The 12,687-nt window shown below is 42.6% G+C and overlaps 1 protein-coding gene across 3 annotated transcripts in view; it reads left to right on the plus strand.

The window, feature by feature from the left end:
- PFKP (phosphofructokinase, platelet) overlaps positions 1-12,687 on the plus strand; it is a 105,260-nt gene that overhangs the window by 52,903 nt on the left and 39,670 nt on the right. For all 3 annotated transcript variants that reach the window (XM_056519504.1, XM_056519503.1, XM_056519502.1), the window contains exons 6-9: positions 5,052-5,096; positions 5,186-5,294; positions 7,685-7,780; positions 10,864-10,956. In XM_056519504.1, coding sequence (XP_056375479.1) covers positions 5,052-5,096; positions 5,186-5,294; positions 7,685-7,780; positions 10,864-10,956 — 343 coding nt within the window. The remainder of the gene's footprint in view (positions 1-5,051; positions 5,097-5,185; positions 5,295-7,684; positions 7,781-10,863; positions 10,957-12,687) is intronic.

Raw genomic sequence — 12,687 nt, forward strand, 5'->3', positions numbered from 1 at the left:
GTTTTCCGCCACATTTCTCCTTTAATAGCATGTAGAAAAATCATATGCATTTAGATTAAATTTTTTGGGGATATAGTAGAGGGGAGTTTCTATGGCCTTTCCCGTCCTCAAATGGGAGCTGGTCACTACCACCACCAAACAGCCACCAAAAATTCAAACTTTCTCTATTTCTGGCAACTTTCAGGTCATGGTTGTAGCAACTTGCAGGCTGCACCGTGACCACATGGACTTTCATTAGCTGCTTTGCAAGCAGTACCATACTTTGATCTCGTGATGCATGATGAGTGTCAGAGTCAAAGTTATTGTCTAGCCATAGCCTTAAGAAGTAAGACTTACAGACACGCTTATGAAGTGGAAGTGCTTTCTATTAATGCCGTCATCTGGAACTCCACTGTTGCCACCAATGACTCATTTGCTTTAACCTAAATTCTTGAATGGCTTCCAGCTGGCTAGGACAGTACACATACTTGACGAAGTGTTAAATATTAGCACTACATGACAGCCGTGTCCTGGAACTTCACCCATTCCTATCTGATACCTCCTGTAAGGACTGGTTCTCTACACTCTACTCTAAATGATTTATCCAAACTGCAATTATGGTAAAGTTTCCTGTTCTAGAGACAAGAATTTTCTTTGTGGTGTCAATGGCCCCTAATAAATGTCTGTGTTTTCTGACATCAATAATAATGACTACCCTCATGGTCCACCAAAGGCCATTGAATGCTGCCAAGAGTGGGATTGCTTTTCAGATTATACAGTGATCCCTCAACTTACAATGGCCTCAACATACAATAGTTTCAACATACAATGATCTTTTCTGGACCATTGTAAGATGAAACCAGACTCAATATACAATGTACGGACAGTTTAGATCTGCATAACCTGTCAATGGCTGGAAGATCTGACCAATCAGAATGGACATTCACTGGTAAAACACCTGTATTACTGAAGCGTATGCACTGACTGGTGTCTGGTAGCGCCCCCTACAGTACAGGGAGGTATTACATGTTCTGTACACTTTACCTGTACCAGAGTTAGCTGCTCCTTTGGACACCAGATGAGGTTGGCTCCATCTTCCTTTTTTAGGACATTGTGTGTTCTGTACAGGACCCGGAAGAAGCTCCTGTCCTCTACATAGACCAGTGTTTCCCAACTAGGGTGCCTCCAGCTGTTGCAAAACTACAACTCCCAGCATGCCCGGACAGCCGAAGGCTGTCCGGGCATGCTGGGAGTTGTAGTTTTGCAACAGCTGGAGGAACCCTAGTTGGGAAACACTGACATAGACAGTGATTTACAGCTCCCAGCAGATCTTTCTTACTTTTATATGTAAGGATTTGCTTTATCTATATTGTTATCTACTTATTTTTCTTTAATCCTCACTTTTTCCTATTTTTGGATGACATTTTGGTGCCTTTAGAACCAATTACCAGGTTTCCATAGAGTTCTGGTCTCAACATACAATGGTTTCAACATACAATGCTCGTCCTGGAACCAATTAATATTGTAACTTGAGGAACCACTGTATATGGCTAGCTATGGGCTGCTTCAGAAAACCTGAAAAAGTAATTATTGCACAAAGAGATCTTACAACCGTAGGTATAGAATACACAATGAAAGTGGTTGGCAGTACAAAGTATGTGGATAACAATGACCTCTAGGTGCAGAACTGAACCAGATGGAAGTCTGCAAAAGAAAATGACCAGCAACTATTAAAAACAACAAACAAACAATATTTTATTTACATAAATGGGTACTTCACTGCCCCATTGTTCGGAACATTTAGTTCCGAACACTGGCTGCGGGGGTCGTGACGTCAAGGTCACGCCCCTTGTGACGTCACACCATGCCCCCTCAATGCAAGTCTATGGGAGGGGGCGTGGCGACTGCCACGCCCCCTCCCATAGACTTGCATTGAGGGGGCATGGCGTGACGTCATGAGGGGGCGTGGTCATGATGTCACGACCCCCAGTGTTCGGAACTAAATATTCTGAATGCTGGGCCAGTGGAGTACCTCTTTAACAAGAAAACGTATTGTCACTTAATAAAACTCAAAAGATCTGATCAGTGGGGGTCTCAGTCCTGAGACCCCCACAATGGCGAGATATAGCCAGGAGCTATACACTTACAATGTAGTCTGTTTGCTGCAAAAAGTGGCTTTGAGCTAGAATAAAGCATGCAGCTGTGCACTTTTCCTTGCTATATCTAGAGATCGGTGGGGGTCCCAGCACCAAAAATGTTTACAAGTCTGTGTGAGATTCTTTGATCAAGTAACAATAACTTTTTAAATAAAGTTTCTGTTCAAAACTCTTATTATCTATTGCATACTGTAAGGGTATGTTCATACGTGGCAGATTTGTTGCAGACTGTGCCTTATACATCTAAATAGGTATTTTTCTGCTGTATGTGCTTGACTTTCTGCAAGCTCTCTTCAAATGAATGGAACAGTCACAGACAAATCTGATGCATATGAATTTACCCTTATAATATTTGTATTTTGTTTTCTACTAACCCCTTTAGTCTGCATAGTAAATCGTACCATAAAATAGGATCTGGACTTTCTTTCGTTCAGACTATCTGTAATGTGTTGCTGTTATGGAGAAACACTCTAGAGAAGTCAATATCTGTTAAAATGGAAATTGCCATGGGCTATCCATGTACTACATAAGTGAGCAGATACTTCTAGTGATTATAATACACAAATCCAGGAACCAGAAGCTATTTTCTGGGCTGAATTAATGCTTTTAATCTTAGGGGTCCTTGACAGCAGTAAGAACGTTATACAACTAAAGTCACATACAATAGTATGTATGGTTACCAATCTCAATAAAAGAGACTGTTTACATGCAATCAAAAATGGCATGCTTTTTTCACAGATATTTTGCATATGTCTAAGGCTGCATTCACATCACGTTTGCAGCCTACAGCTGCCGGATCTGGCTGGGGGATGGGAAAACTGGGTGCTCCCGTACCCCAGCTGGACCGGCGCCGAAACCCATTCACTTTAATGAGCCGACCAGAGTCAAACAGTGATTTTGGTCGGCTAATTTTTGCCCCGTATCCGGTTTTGTGACTAGACCTAAAACTGTAGTATACAGTGATCCCTCAACTTACAATGGCCTCAACATACAATAGTTTCAACATACAGTGGTCTTTTCTGGACCATTGTAAGTTGAAACCAGACTCAACATACAATGTACGGACAGTCCAGATCTGTGAAACGTGTCAATGGCTGGAAGAACCGACCAATCAGAATGGGCATTCACTGGTAAAACTCCTGTATTCCTGAAGTGTATGCACTGACTGATGTCTGGTAGCGCCCCCTACAGTACAGGGAGGTATTACATGTTCTGTACTCTTTACCTGTACCAGGGTTAGCTGCTCCTTTGGACACCAAGTAAGGACGGCTCCATTTTACTTTTTTAGGACATTGTGTGTACTGTACAGGACCCTGAAGAAGATCCTGTCCTCTACATAGACCAGTGTTTTCCAAGCAGGGTGCCCCCAGCTGTTGCAAAACTACAACTCCCATCATGCCCGCACAGCCTTTGGCTGTCCGGTCATGCTGGGAGTTGTAGTTTTGCAACAGCTGGAGGCACCCTGCTTGGGAAATACTGACATAGACTGTGATTACAGCTCCCAGCAGATCTTTCTTACTTTTATATGTAAGAACTTGCTTTATCTATATTAATCTACTTATTTTTCTTAAATTTTTCATTTTTTTCCTATTTTTGGATGACATTTTGGTGCCTTCAGAACCAATTACCAGGTTTCCATAGAGTTCTGGTCTCAACATACAATGGTCTCAACATACAATGGTCACCCTGGAACCAATTAATATTGTAACTTGAGGGACCACTGTACTATGGTTTTAGGTCCAGTCACAAAACTAGATACGGGGTCAAAATGAGCAGACTGGAGTCACTTTTTAACTCCGGTCGGCTCATTAAAGTGAATGGGTTTTGGCGCTGGTCCGGCTGGGGTACGGGAGTGCCTGGCTTTCCCATCCCCCATTCGGCAACTGTAGGCCGCAAATGTGATGTGAATGCAGCCTTAGTAGCATTTAGTTTTATCAAAAAGATGGGCACTAAGCTTTCAACAAACTTTATATACAACAATAGTACAAGTGAATGCAAGGAACATTGTAAATAGAAATACTTCTTTCTCCACCTATCAGGCACTTTTTCGCTAACTCGCCCTTCATCTGAAACTCATTATTTAAAAACATTTCAAGTCTTATCTTGAGAAGGATAAGCACGCTGAAGTATTAAGTTACAGCTGCCTATGGTAGACTATGGAGCGGGGAGGGGCTGCAACAACTTGTAGTGAGTGTGAGTGTCACAGTGTACACTGCTCAGTAATGCTCTATAATGTCCTCCATGCTGCTGCTTCTGATAGTGTGCTTTAGAGATTTAGCAGTGCAAGGCCCCTTCTTCTGTGAGTGCAGTGTATAGAAAACATTAAGGCAGCTTGTTTTACACCCACTAGCATAGGAACAACTGAAAATTAGAAATAGACATGATTTCATCTATAGTGCAGCCTCGATGACAAATAGGACCAAACACTCTGCGGAGATCTGGGAATCTGTAGTGATCTGTGAATTGATAATGCTTACGTTTTAGAAATAAATGGCACTGCTGAGGGCCAGAAGAAGCATGCTTAGTGTGAAATGATGGCTGAATTAAGAAGTTTGCAACAATACATTGGTGATTGTCGTTTATTTCTGATACTTCAGCAATATCGGTAAACATTTCTTTGTCTGTGGAACTAAGCACCACTGAAGCTTGGATTGTTTTGCTTATATTGTCATCGTATATTTGGGACCAGTCAGTGCTGCATTTACCTGGTGTAGCTGGGAAGCACTTGGTTTAAAATATGTAGTGCCGGCTGGGTGTTCTCTTATGGAGTGTGTTAAGTGATTTGTAAATACATACATTACAAACAACATTTTTCCTATATAACATATCAGTACATCATTGTGATGGTAGTTGTTTCTATTGCTATGATATCACAAGTTGTAGTTTCATACTTTTGCTCATTTTGATATTTTTCAGCCATCAAAGAACCTTTGTTTTGGAAGTCATGGGAAGACACTGTGGGTATGTAGCTTAATATTTCTACAAAAACAATAATAACACATTCAATGGAATTGACTGGTGGACTCCTCTCTATATTTTATCATGTACAGGTATCTGGCATTGGTCAGTGCTTTAGCTTGTGGAGCTGACTGGGTATTCATACCTGAGAGCCCTCCAGAGGAAGGTTGGGAGGACAATATGTGTGTGAAACTTTCTGAGGTAAGAATAAAATTTATTCAGACAAAAGTAACTTAGCAAGATATTTCTATAACTGAAACCAGTCCATTTACAAGGGGGGTCATTCAATAAATGAAAGGGAATCTGTCAGCTGTATTTCCTGCTATGAGCTGTAGACACTATTGGATAGCTGTTAGGGGATAAAAGCAAACTGTACTTTTCCTGGAGCTGATGATGAATCCCAAAATAATAACATCTCCAATTTATTTCTTAGCCAAGTGTCAAGAAGGTGGGAACAAGCTGCTCGGGTGCCACAGTTTTGCACGCCCTCACTTATGAGCCCCTCCTTGACTTATGTACTGGGCTTTGTACGTCAATCAAGGAGAGACTAGGAGGTGAGGGCAAGCAGGGAGGTGTGGCACTTGAGCAGCTAAGCCCTTCCTCCTTGACACTTGTCTGTGAAATGAATAGGAGATTTTATAAGTTTGACAACCACATCAGCTCCAGGAAAGGTAGAGTTTGCCTTTATACTCTAACAGCTATCCAATTGTGTCTGAAGTTTTTAGCAGCAAATATAGCTGACAGATTCCCTTTAAAGGAGTTATCCAGGAATATAAAAACACAGCTAATTTCTTTAAAAAACAGCTCCATGTCTGTCTTCAGCTTGGGTTTGGTTTTACAACTTCACTTCAATGGAACTGAGCTGCAGAACCACACCCAACCTGGAGACAGACAAAGAGTGGTTTTTGATAGGAAGTAGCTCTGTTTTTCTATTCCTGGATAACCTCTAAGCTAAGCAGTCAAAATAAAATCAGAGTTTCCCTGGGGCAGTGCCTGTGTTTTGTCAGTGGAGAGAAGAAGCTGTTGTGATAACCATCATACCATCAAAAACGTCTGTTTCCTGTTACACAAATCACTCAACATAAAGTCAGGGATTTACAAATAAGAAGTAAAACTGGTGATAATGCAGTTCCCTAATATGTATACTTGGGCAGTAACAGTAATAGTGTATGTTCAATGTAAGTGGCTCTAAAGTATAGTAAAGTCAGAATTTCATTTAAACTGGGTTTGATCTGAGGCTAGGTTCATTTCTCAGTGAAATTTCAAAGCGTAATTACACTAGGAAATTCCGGTACAGCAGAATCCCATTGCTGCACAGTGCACACTAGGGAATGTCATATTTCACCGCAGACATTGCTGTTTATGGGGACTGATTCAGTCAGCCCTGGCCACAGTCGGAGTTTTGTAATGTGTACCTATCCAAGGGATAGGGGATACGATGTCTGATCGTGGGGTTCCCGCCGCTGGGACATATGGTGCACTGAGCGAACTTCGGTCCATGCCGGATGACTGGTGATGCGGGGCGGAGGCTCGTGACGTCATGACCATGCCCCGCTCGTGATGTCATGGCCATGCCCCCTAAGTGCAAGTCTATGGGAGGGGGCGTGACCGTGACGTCAAGTGTGGGGTGTGGCCACGCCCCCTCCCATAGACTGTGTGGTCACGAGCCTCCGGCGCTGCACCCGACGCTCTAAACGAACGCTGGGTGCAGCAGGGAGATCGCAGAGGTCTCCAACAGCGGGACCATCTCGATCAGACATCTTATCCCCTATGCTTTGGATAGGGAATAAGATGTCTAGGGGCAGAGTACCACTTTAAAGAAAATGTCCAGAAAAATAAAGCAACTGTGACAATAGTCTTGATTAACAATATCCTGTTTGTGCTTGCAATTTCTATGATAATCTTTTGGGAACATATTAAAAACATAGTAGGTTTTTTTGTGCAACATTTTACCTTTGTGCCAGTTTTGCAGAAGACTGTTCGGGCATTCTGGGAGTTGTAGTTTTGCAACAGCTAAAGGCACCCTTGTTGGGAAAGTCTGTTCGAGGAGTTAAAGTAATACCCCACAATGAGATGAAATCAAGTTAAGGCAGATAAGTACAGTAGATGGTTCCATTTTTTGATAGAGAGAGGATATGATGTCAGGGTTATAGGCTACAAGGAAGATAATATAAAGTCTGATACTGTAATTTTGCATTTGGAACTGTGGGCACTAAGCAGTAAGTGATTTTTAACGTAGACAATTTTTTTTACTGTTTTTATAGATCGCATTACAGCAATAAAAAGGTATACATTCCTTGTAAACTGCAGTTCTGCAAGGTGCATTAATATATAGCCTACACATGGGGGAAAAACATAGGGGGAAACCTGTCCAGAGGAAAAGTTGCCCAGTTGTTGCCCATAGCAACCAATCAGATTGCTTCTTTCATTTTTAACAAGGCCTCTGCAAAATTAAAGAAGCGATCTGATTGGTTGCTATGGACAACTCCACCACTCTTCCTCTGCACAGTTTTTGATAAATCTCCCATATAATATGCTGAAACTTCTAGCACCACATAACACTGACAGACAAATGATTTTATTTCCTTTAGAACCGCGCAAGAAGGAAAAGACTGAATATCATTATTGTCTCAGAAGGCGCCATCGATTGTCACAACAACCCAATCACTTCAGAAAAGATTAAGGATGTAAGTATGGTTGTCTTCTGTTTGACTTCTCAGATATGGCGTAATCAGATTCTCAAGGCAGGATAGAGATCGCAGAAATTATTCAGGCTATGTATTTTTTGGCCTTTTTTTTTCAGCTGTAAATAAAAGAAAAAATAAACTTGTTCTATCAAAAAATTTGTCAAAAAGAATCTGCTATTACTGTTTTATGCCTGCAAAACAAAAAAAAACAAAAAAAAAAGTAAATAACTGCCGATTTTCACTGATTTCTTTACCACTAAAAGTTTATGGGGTTATAGCTATTTTACAGGTTTAAGTTTTTAATGTGTTTGAAGATGACCTTAAAGGGGTACTCCAGTGGAAAAATACATGTTTTCAAATCAACTGCCAGGAAATGATACAGATTTGTAAATTACTCTTATTCAAAAATCTTAAGCCAGTGCTTCCAATATTTATCAGCTGCTGTATGCTCCACAGGAAGTTGTGTAGTTCTTTCTTTTCTGACCACAGTGCTCTCTGCTGACACCTCTGTCCATGTCAGGAACTTTCCAGAGCAGGTGAGATATGCAATGGGAATTTTCTCCTGCTCTGGACAGTTCCTGACACGGACAGAGGTGGCAGCAGAGAGCTCTGTGGTCAGACTGGAAAGAACTATGCTACTTCCTCTGCAGCATACAGCAGCTGATAAGTACTGGAAGTATTAAGATTTTGAAATAGAAGTCATTTACAAATCTGTATAACTTTCTGGCAAGATTTTATTTGAATTCTTTTTTTTTTCACGGGAGTATTCCTTCTTCCTTTCTTGGAGAAACATTGAAGAGGAAAATGATTTATGATTTACTTGTTTCTGATTAGGAAAATTATTAATTAACAACCAAGGCTAAATATTAGCAAATCCACTGCCTATTCAACAAACTCCTTTTAAAATATAACCTTTATTAGATGTGAACTAAATGCAATAACAATGCCCTTTGGTTAATGATACTATATAAAATAATGTTGCAGCATAACCCTGTCACACACCAAAACCTCTATAGGTATAGCACAACAATACAGCAAAAAAATGTTGTCAATCAAAATACAGAGAGAGGCCGGATACACATGGTTGTATAGGGGATAAGATGTCTGATCGTGGGGGTCCCGCCGCTGGGACCCCCCGCGATCTCCATGCATCACCCTTGTCGCACCCGGTATTCTAAACAGTATGTTTAGAATGCTGGGTTAGGGCTGCCAGAAACGTGACGTCAAGCCACGCCGCCCTCCATTCATGTCTATGTCATAGGGGACCCTAGTACCCCTAAAGTACCCTTCTAATACAGATTGAATGTATAGTTTGTTGAATAGGCAGTGAAATTGTTAAATATGCTCCAGAGCAATTTTTTCAAATAAATTCAGTGAATACAAGGCTAAACATGCCTTTTTTTATTTTTTTTTAGATTTTTTCTTTAAAGGGGTTGTTCAGGGAAATGTAAAATTTACCCGGTAGCTGGTGGCGATGTAAAATAACAAACATGCTAAACTCACCTTCTCTCCCTGGATCTGCCACATCGGTCCTTCCACTGTTGTCCTTTTACTGGTGTCATCCCTACCTCACATGACCTGCTTGCTCATCCAGTCAGTGGCCGCAGCCGTTTCCCGCATCAGTCAATGATTGGCTTAGCAGGCATGTTCTATGGGGTTGGCATAGCACAGAGTTTAGAAAAAGCTGAGAATAGTAGGGGATCTGGAATCATCATAGCGGCAGCTATGGGGGAAGAGGGTAGGTGAGTATAGCATGTTTGTAATTTTACATCACCACTAGCAATGGAGCAAATTCTTCTTTTCCCCGAACAACTCCTTTATTGCTTTTGAATCCCCGAATCCCCAATTTACTGCCCTCTGAAGTCAGTGGGAGAAAGGTTTTTAAAAGTGACACTGTATTGTTGTTTTTGACACAATTAGCAAGGTTTCTGCTTTAAAAACTGTTATTTTTGTTGTTGTTGTGTGAACATACCCTAAGGCGCTGTTTTCCAAACAGTGTGCCTCCAGCTGTTGCAAAACTACAACCCCCAGCATGCCCGGACAGCCTTTGGCTGTCCGGGCATGCTGGGAGTTGTAGTTTTGCAACAGCTGGAGGCACACTGTTTGGAAAACACTGCCTCTAAGGTTGTGTACTTCTTTTGCCTTAGATAAGACCAGCTTTGACCCAGCAGACAGCACATGATAAAGTATCTAATGATGTAGGTGTAGTTGATGAAGTCATCATGAGTCACTGGGGGAGATTTATCAAAGGATTTAGACTGTTCTTTCCTGTCTAAATTTATCGCACAGAAAGTCGCACAAATTTATCGCACAGAAGATTTTTAGAACATGATGCATTCTAGTCTATTTTAGATGGAAAATTGCTTTGGTGCTGAATTTATCAATAGCGGCTTTTCAGCGAAAATTCGCATTGGGCGAAAGTACGCCGAAATGTCAGTCCATGCTGGAGCAGATTTAAATACAGTCTAAAGCATAGATCCTGAAGTCCGTGCACAGAATTTATCAAGAGCCGTGCGCCTTTTGATAAATTAGGCGCACAATAGACCGGCCTAACCCTCTGTAGTTTGGTCTATATTGATGCGGGACATAGACAACTTTGATAACCCCCCCTCCATTGTGTACATAGATATGTATCAGGATGAATCTGATTACTATACACTTTCATTTCTCACAGTCTGCGATCCTGGATTAGTCATGCTTTAGGTAAAGGTTTTTATCTAGGAAACTGTATTGTGTCTCTGTCGAGGAAAATACCTGGTACAGCACATAGAGTCATCGGTATGTTAGGACGGGCTTATCACGTCAGGCCATCCGGCTGCCACCGTCCAGGAGAATTATGTATAATCCTTATTAGAATTAGCACAGCTCGCTGCCTATATCCCTTATGTAACCTCCACGAGCAGTATAGCAAAATACATCCCATATGTTACATGATGTCATTTGGGATTGTGTCCTTATCTGTATCTATATCTTTTATAGCTGCAGTGATGTGGATGAAAACCTAAAGGAAAGTTACATGCATGGGTGTTATCAGTGATAATCTAATAAAATATAACTGTGAATACTTATATCTTGTCTTTCAGCTTGTAGTCTCACGTCTTGGGTTCGATACGAGAGTAACTATCTTGGGCCATGTGCAGAGAGGTGGAACACCTTCAGCCTTCGACAGAATTCTTGTGAGTTGTCTCATTTTTTACGTTGTGTTCAAAATGTATATAACCTTTGAGATATACAGTGACCCCCCCGACCTACGATGGCCCCGACATACAATCATTTCAACATGCAATGGCCTCTCAGAGGCCATCGCATGTTGTAGGCAGCATCAACATACGATGCTTTTGTATGCCGGAGCCATCGCATAAACGGCTATCCGGCAGCGCTGACTGCTTCAGCTGCCACCGGATAGCCGTTTACGGTGCCCCGTGTGGTCCGGTGACGATCACTTACCTGTCCTCGGGGCTCCGGCGTGTTCTCTTCGGGATCCCCTGCATCGTCGGCGCTCTCCATCCTCGTCATCACGTCGCTGCGCAACCTGTCCTGTCATCCAGTAGGAGCGACGTGCGTAGTGACGTGATGGCGGCGACGGAGAGCGAGGATGCCGGGGAAGCAAAGGCCTTGCCAGACCGTCGGGGACACCCTGGGGACGCGGCGACAGCGATGGAAGGCGACATCGAGGGCAGCGGTGACGAGCGGTGACAGTCCAGAGCGGCGGGGACACGTGAGTATGACCTCCAATACCAGTGGTCTTCAACCTGCGGACCTCCAGATGTTGCAAAACTACAACTCCCAGCATGCCCGGACAGCCGTTGGCTGTCCGGGCATGCTGGGTGTTGTAGTTTTGCAACATCTGGAGGTCCGCAGGTTGTAGACCACTGTCCTATACTTTACATTGCACGGATCCCTCAACATACGATGGTTTCAACAAACGATGGTCCATTTGGAACGGATTACCATCGTATGTTGAGGGACCACTGTACTTGTAACTTCATCACCAAAGCACCTGATCGGGTTTTAGATTACCTTAGTTTAGGGCGGTCTCAGAATGGACCATCATGACTGGGTGGGAAGTGAGAATAGAGATAATAATAATAATGGTGTCTGCAATGGGATTAGGAACCATGGATCCTACAGCACCCGATATAAAACTTGCGGGAGCGGGCAGTTTTATAGTCTTGTGCGGGCAGGAGCAGGGGGCCACACAGCACAGCAGGTCTCGTGAAATCCTATGCAAATCTCTGAAATTCCACAGGGGGCTGATGAATCGCACAAGAGGATATAATATAGCACAAGGGAGTCCTGAAATGCCAAAGAGCTGAAGAAATGGCATGAGGGGGTAATGAAATTACACGGGGGGAACACACACCGGGAGCAGGCAGGAATGGTCTGTAATCCAGCAGGAGCAGGTGAGTGTGGGATCCTGCAGAGCTCTAGTGTGAGGTCAGGAGCTTGTTGGGTGTAAAGTAGAGAAACAAAAATATAGAAACAGAAACACAGCCGCATGTCCACAATTAGTATTTTGATCTATTTGCTTCTCAGCATAATTTCAAAAACTAACAGGTTGTTATTATACATTTTGATCAAAAAGTACAAGCCCACTCGCCACGTCAAGGCCACCTATCCAGAGTATGTCCCTAACCTAACACTGGCGTAGCACATAGGGGGAATGCCCCAGTGGCCAAGTAGCCCCACTGCTGCCCTACGAAGCCTCCGGCTCCAGGCCACCCCACCCCACAGACAAAGCATCACAGCAACAATGGCCGCCACAGAGCACCACACCAGTATGAACACCTACCATGTGCCCAGAGGGCTGGGAGAATGTTAGGAGGAAACCCATATGCAGTCTCCTGCTAATTAAAAACACTTTGTACTTGTGTGTGATTTGATAAAAAATATATAATAATAAAAAA

Source organism: Hyla sarda, chromosome 5 (assembly GCF_029499605.1).
Source record: "Hyla sarda isolate aHylSar1 chromosome 5, aHylSar1.hap1, whole genome shotgun sequence".
Lineage (NCBI taxonomy): Eukaryota > Metazoa > Chordata > Amphibia > Anura > Hylidae > Hyla > Hyla sarda.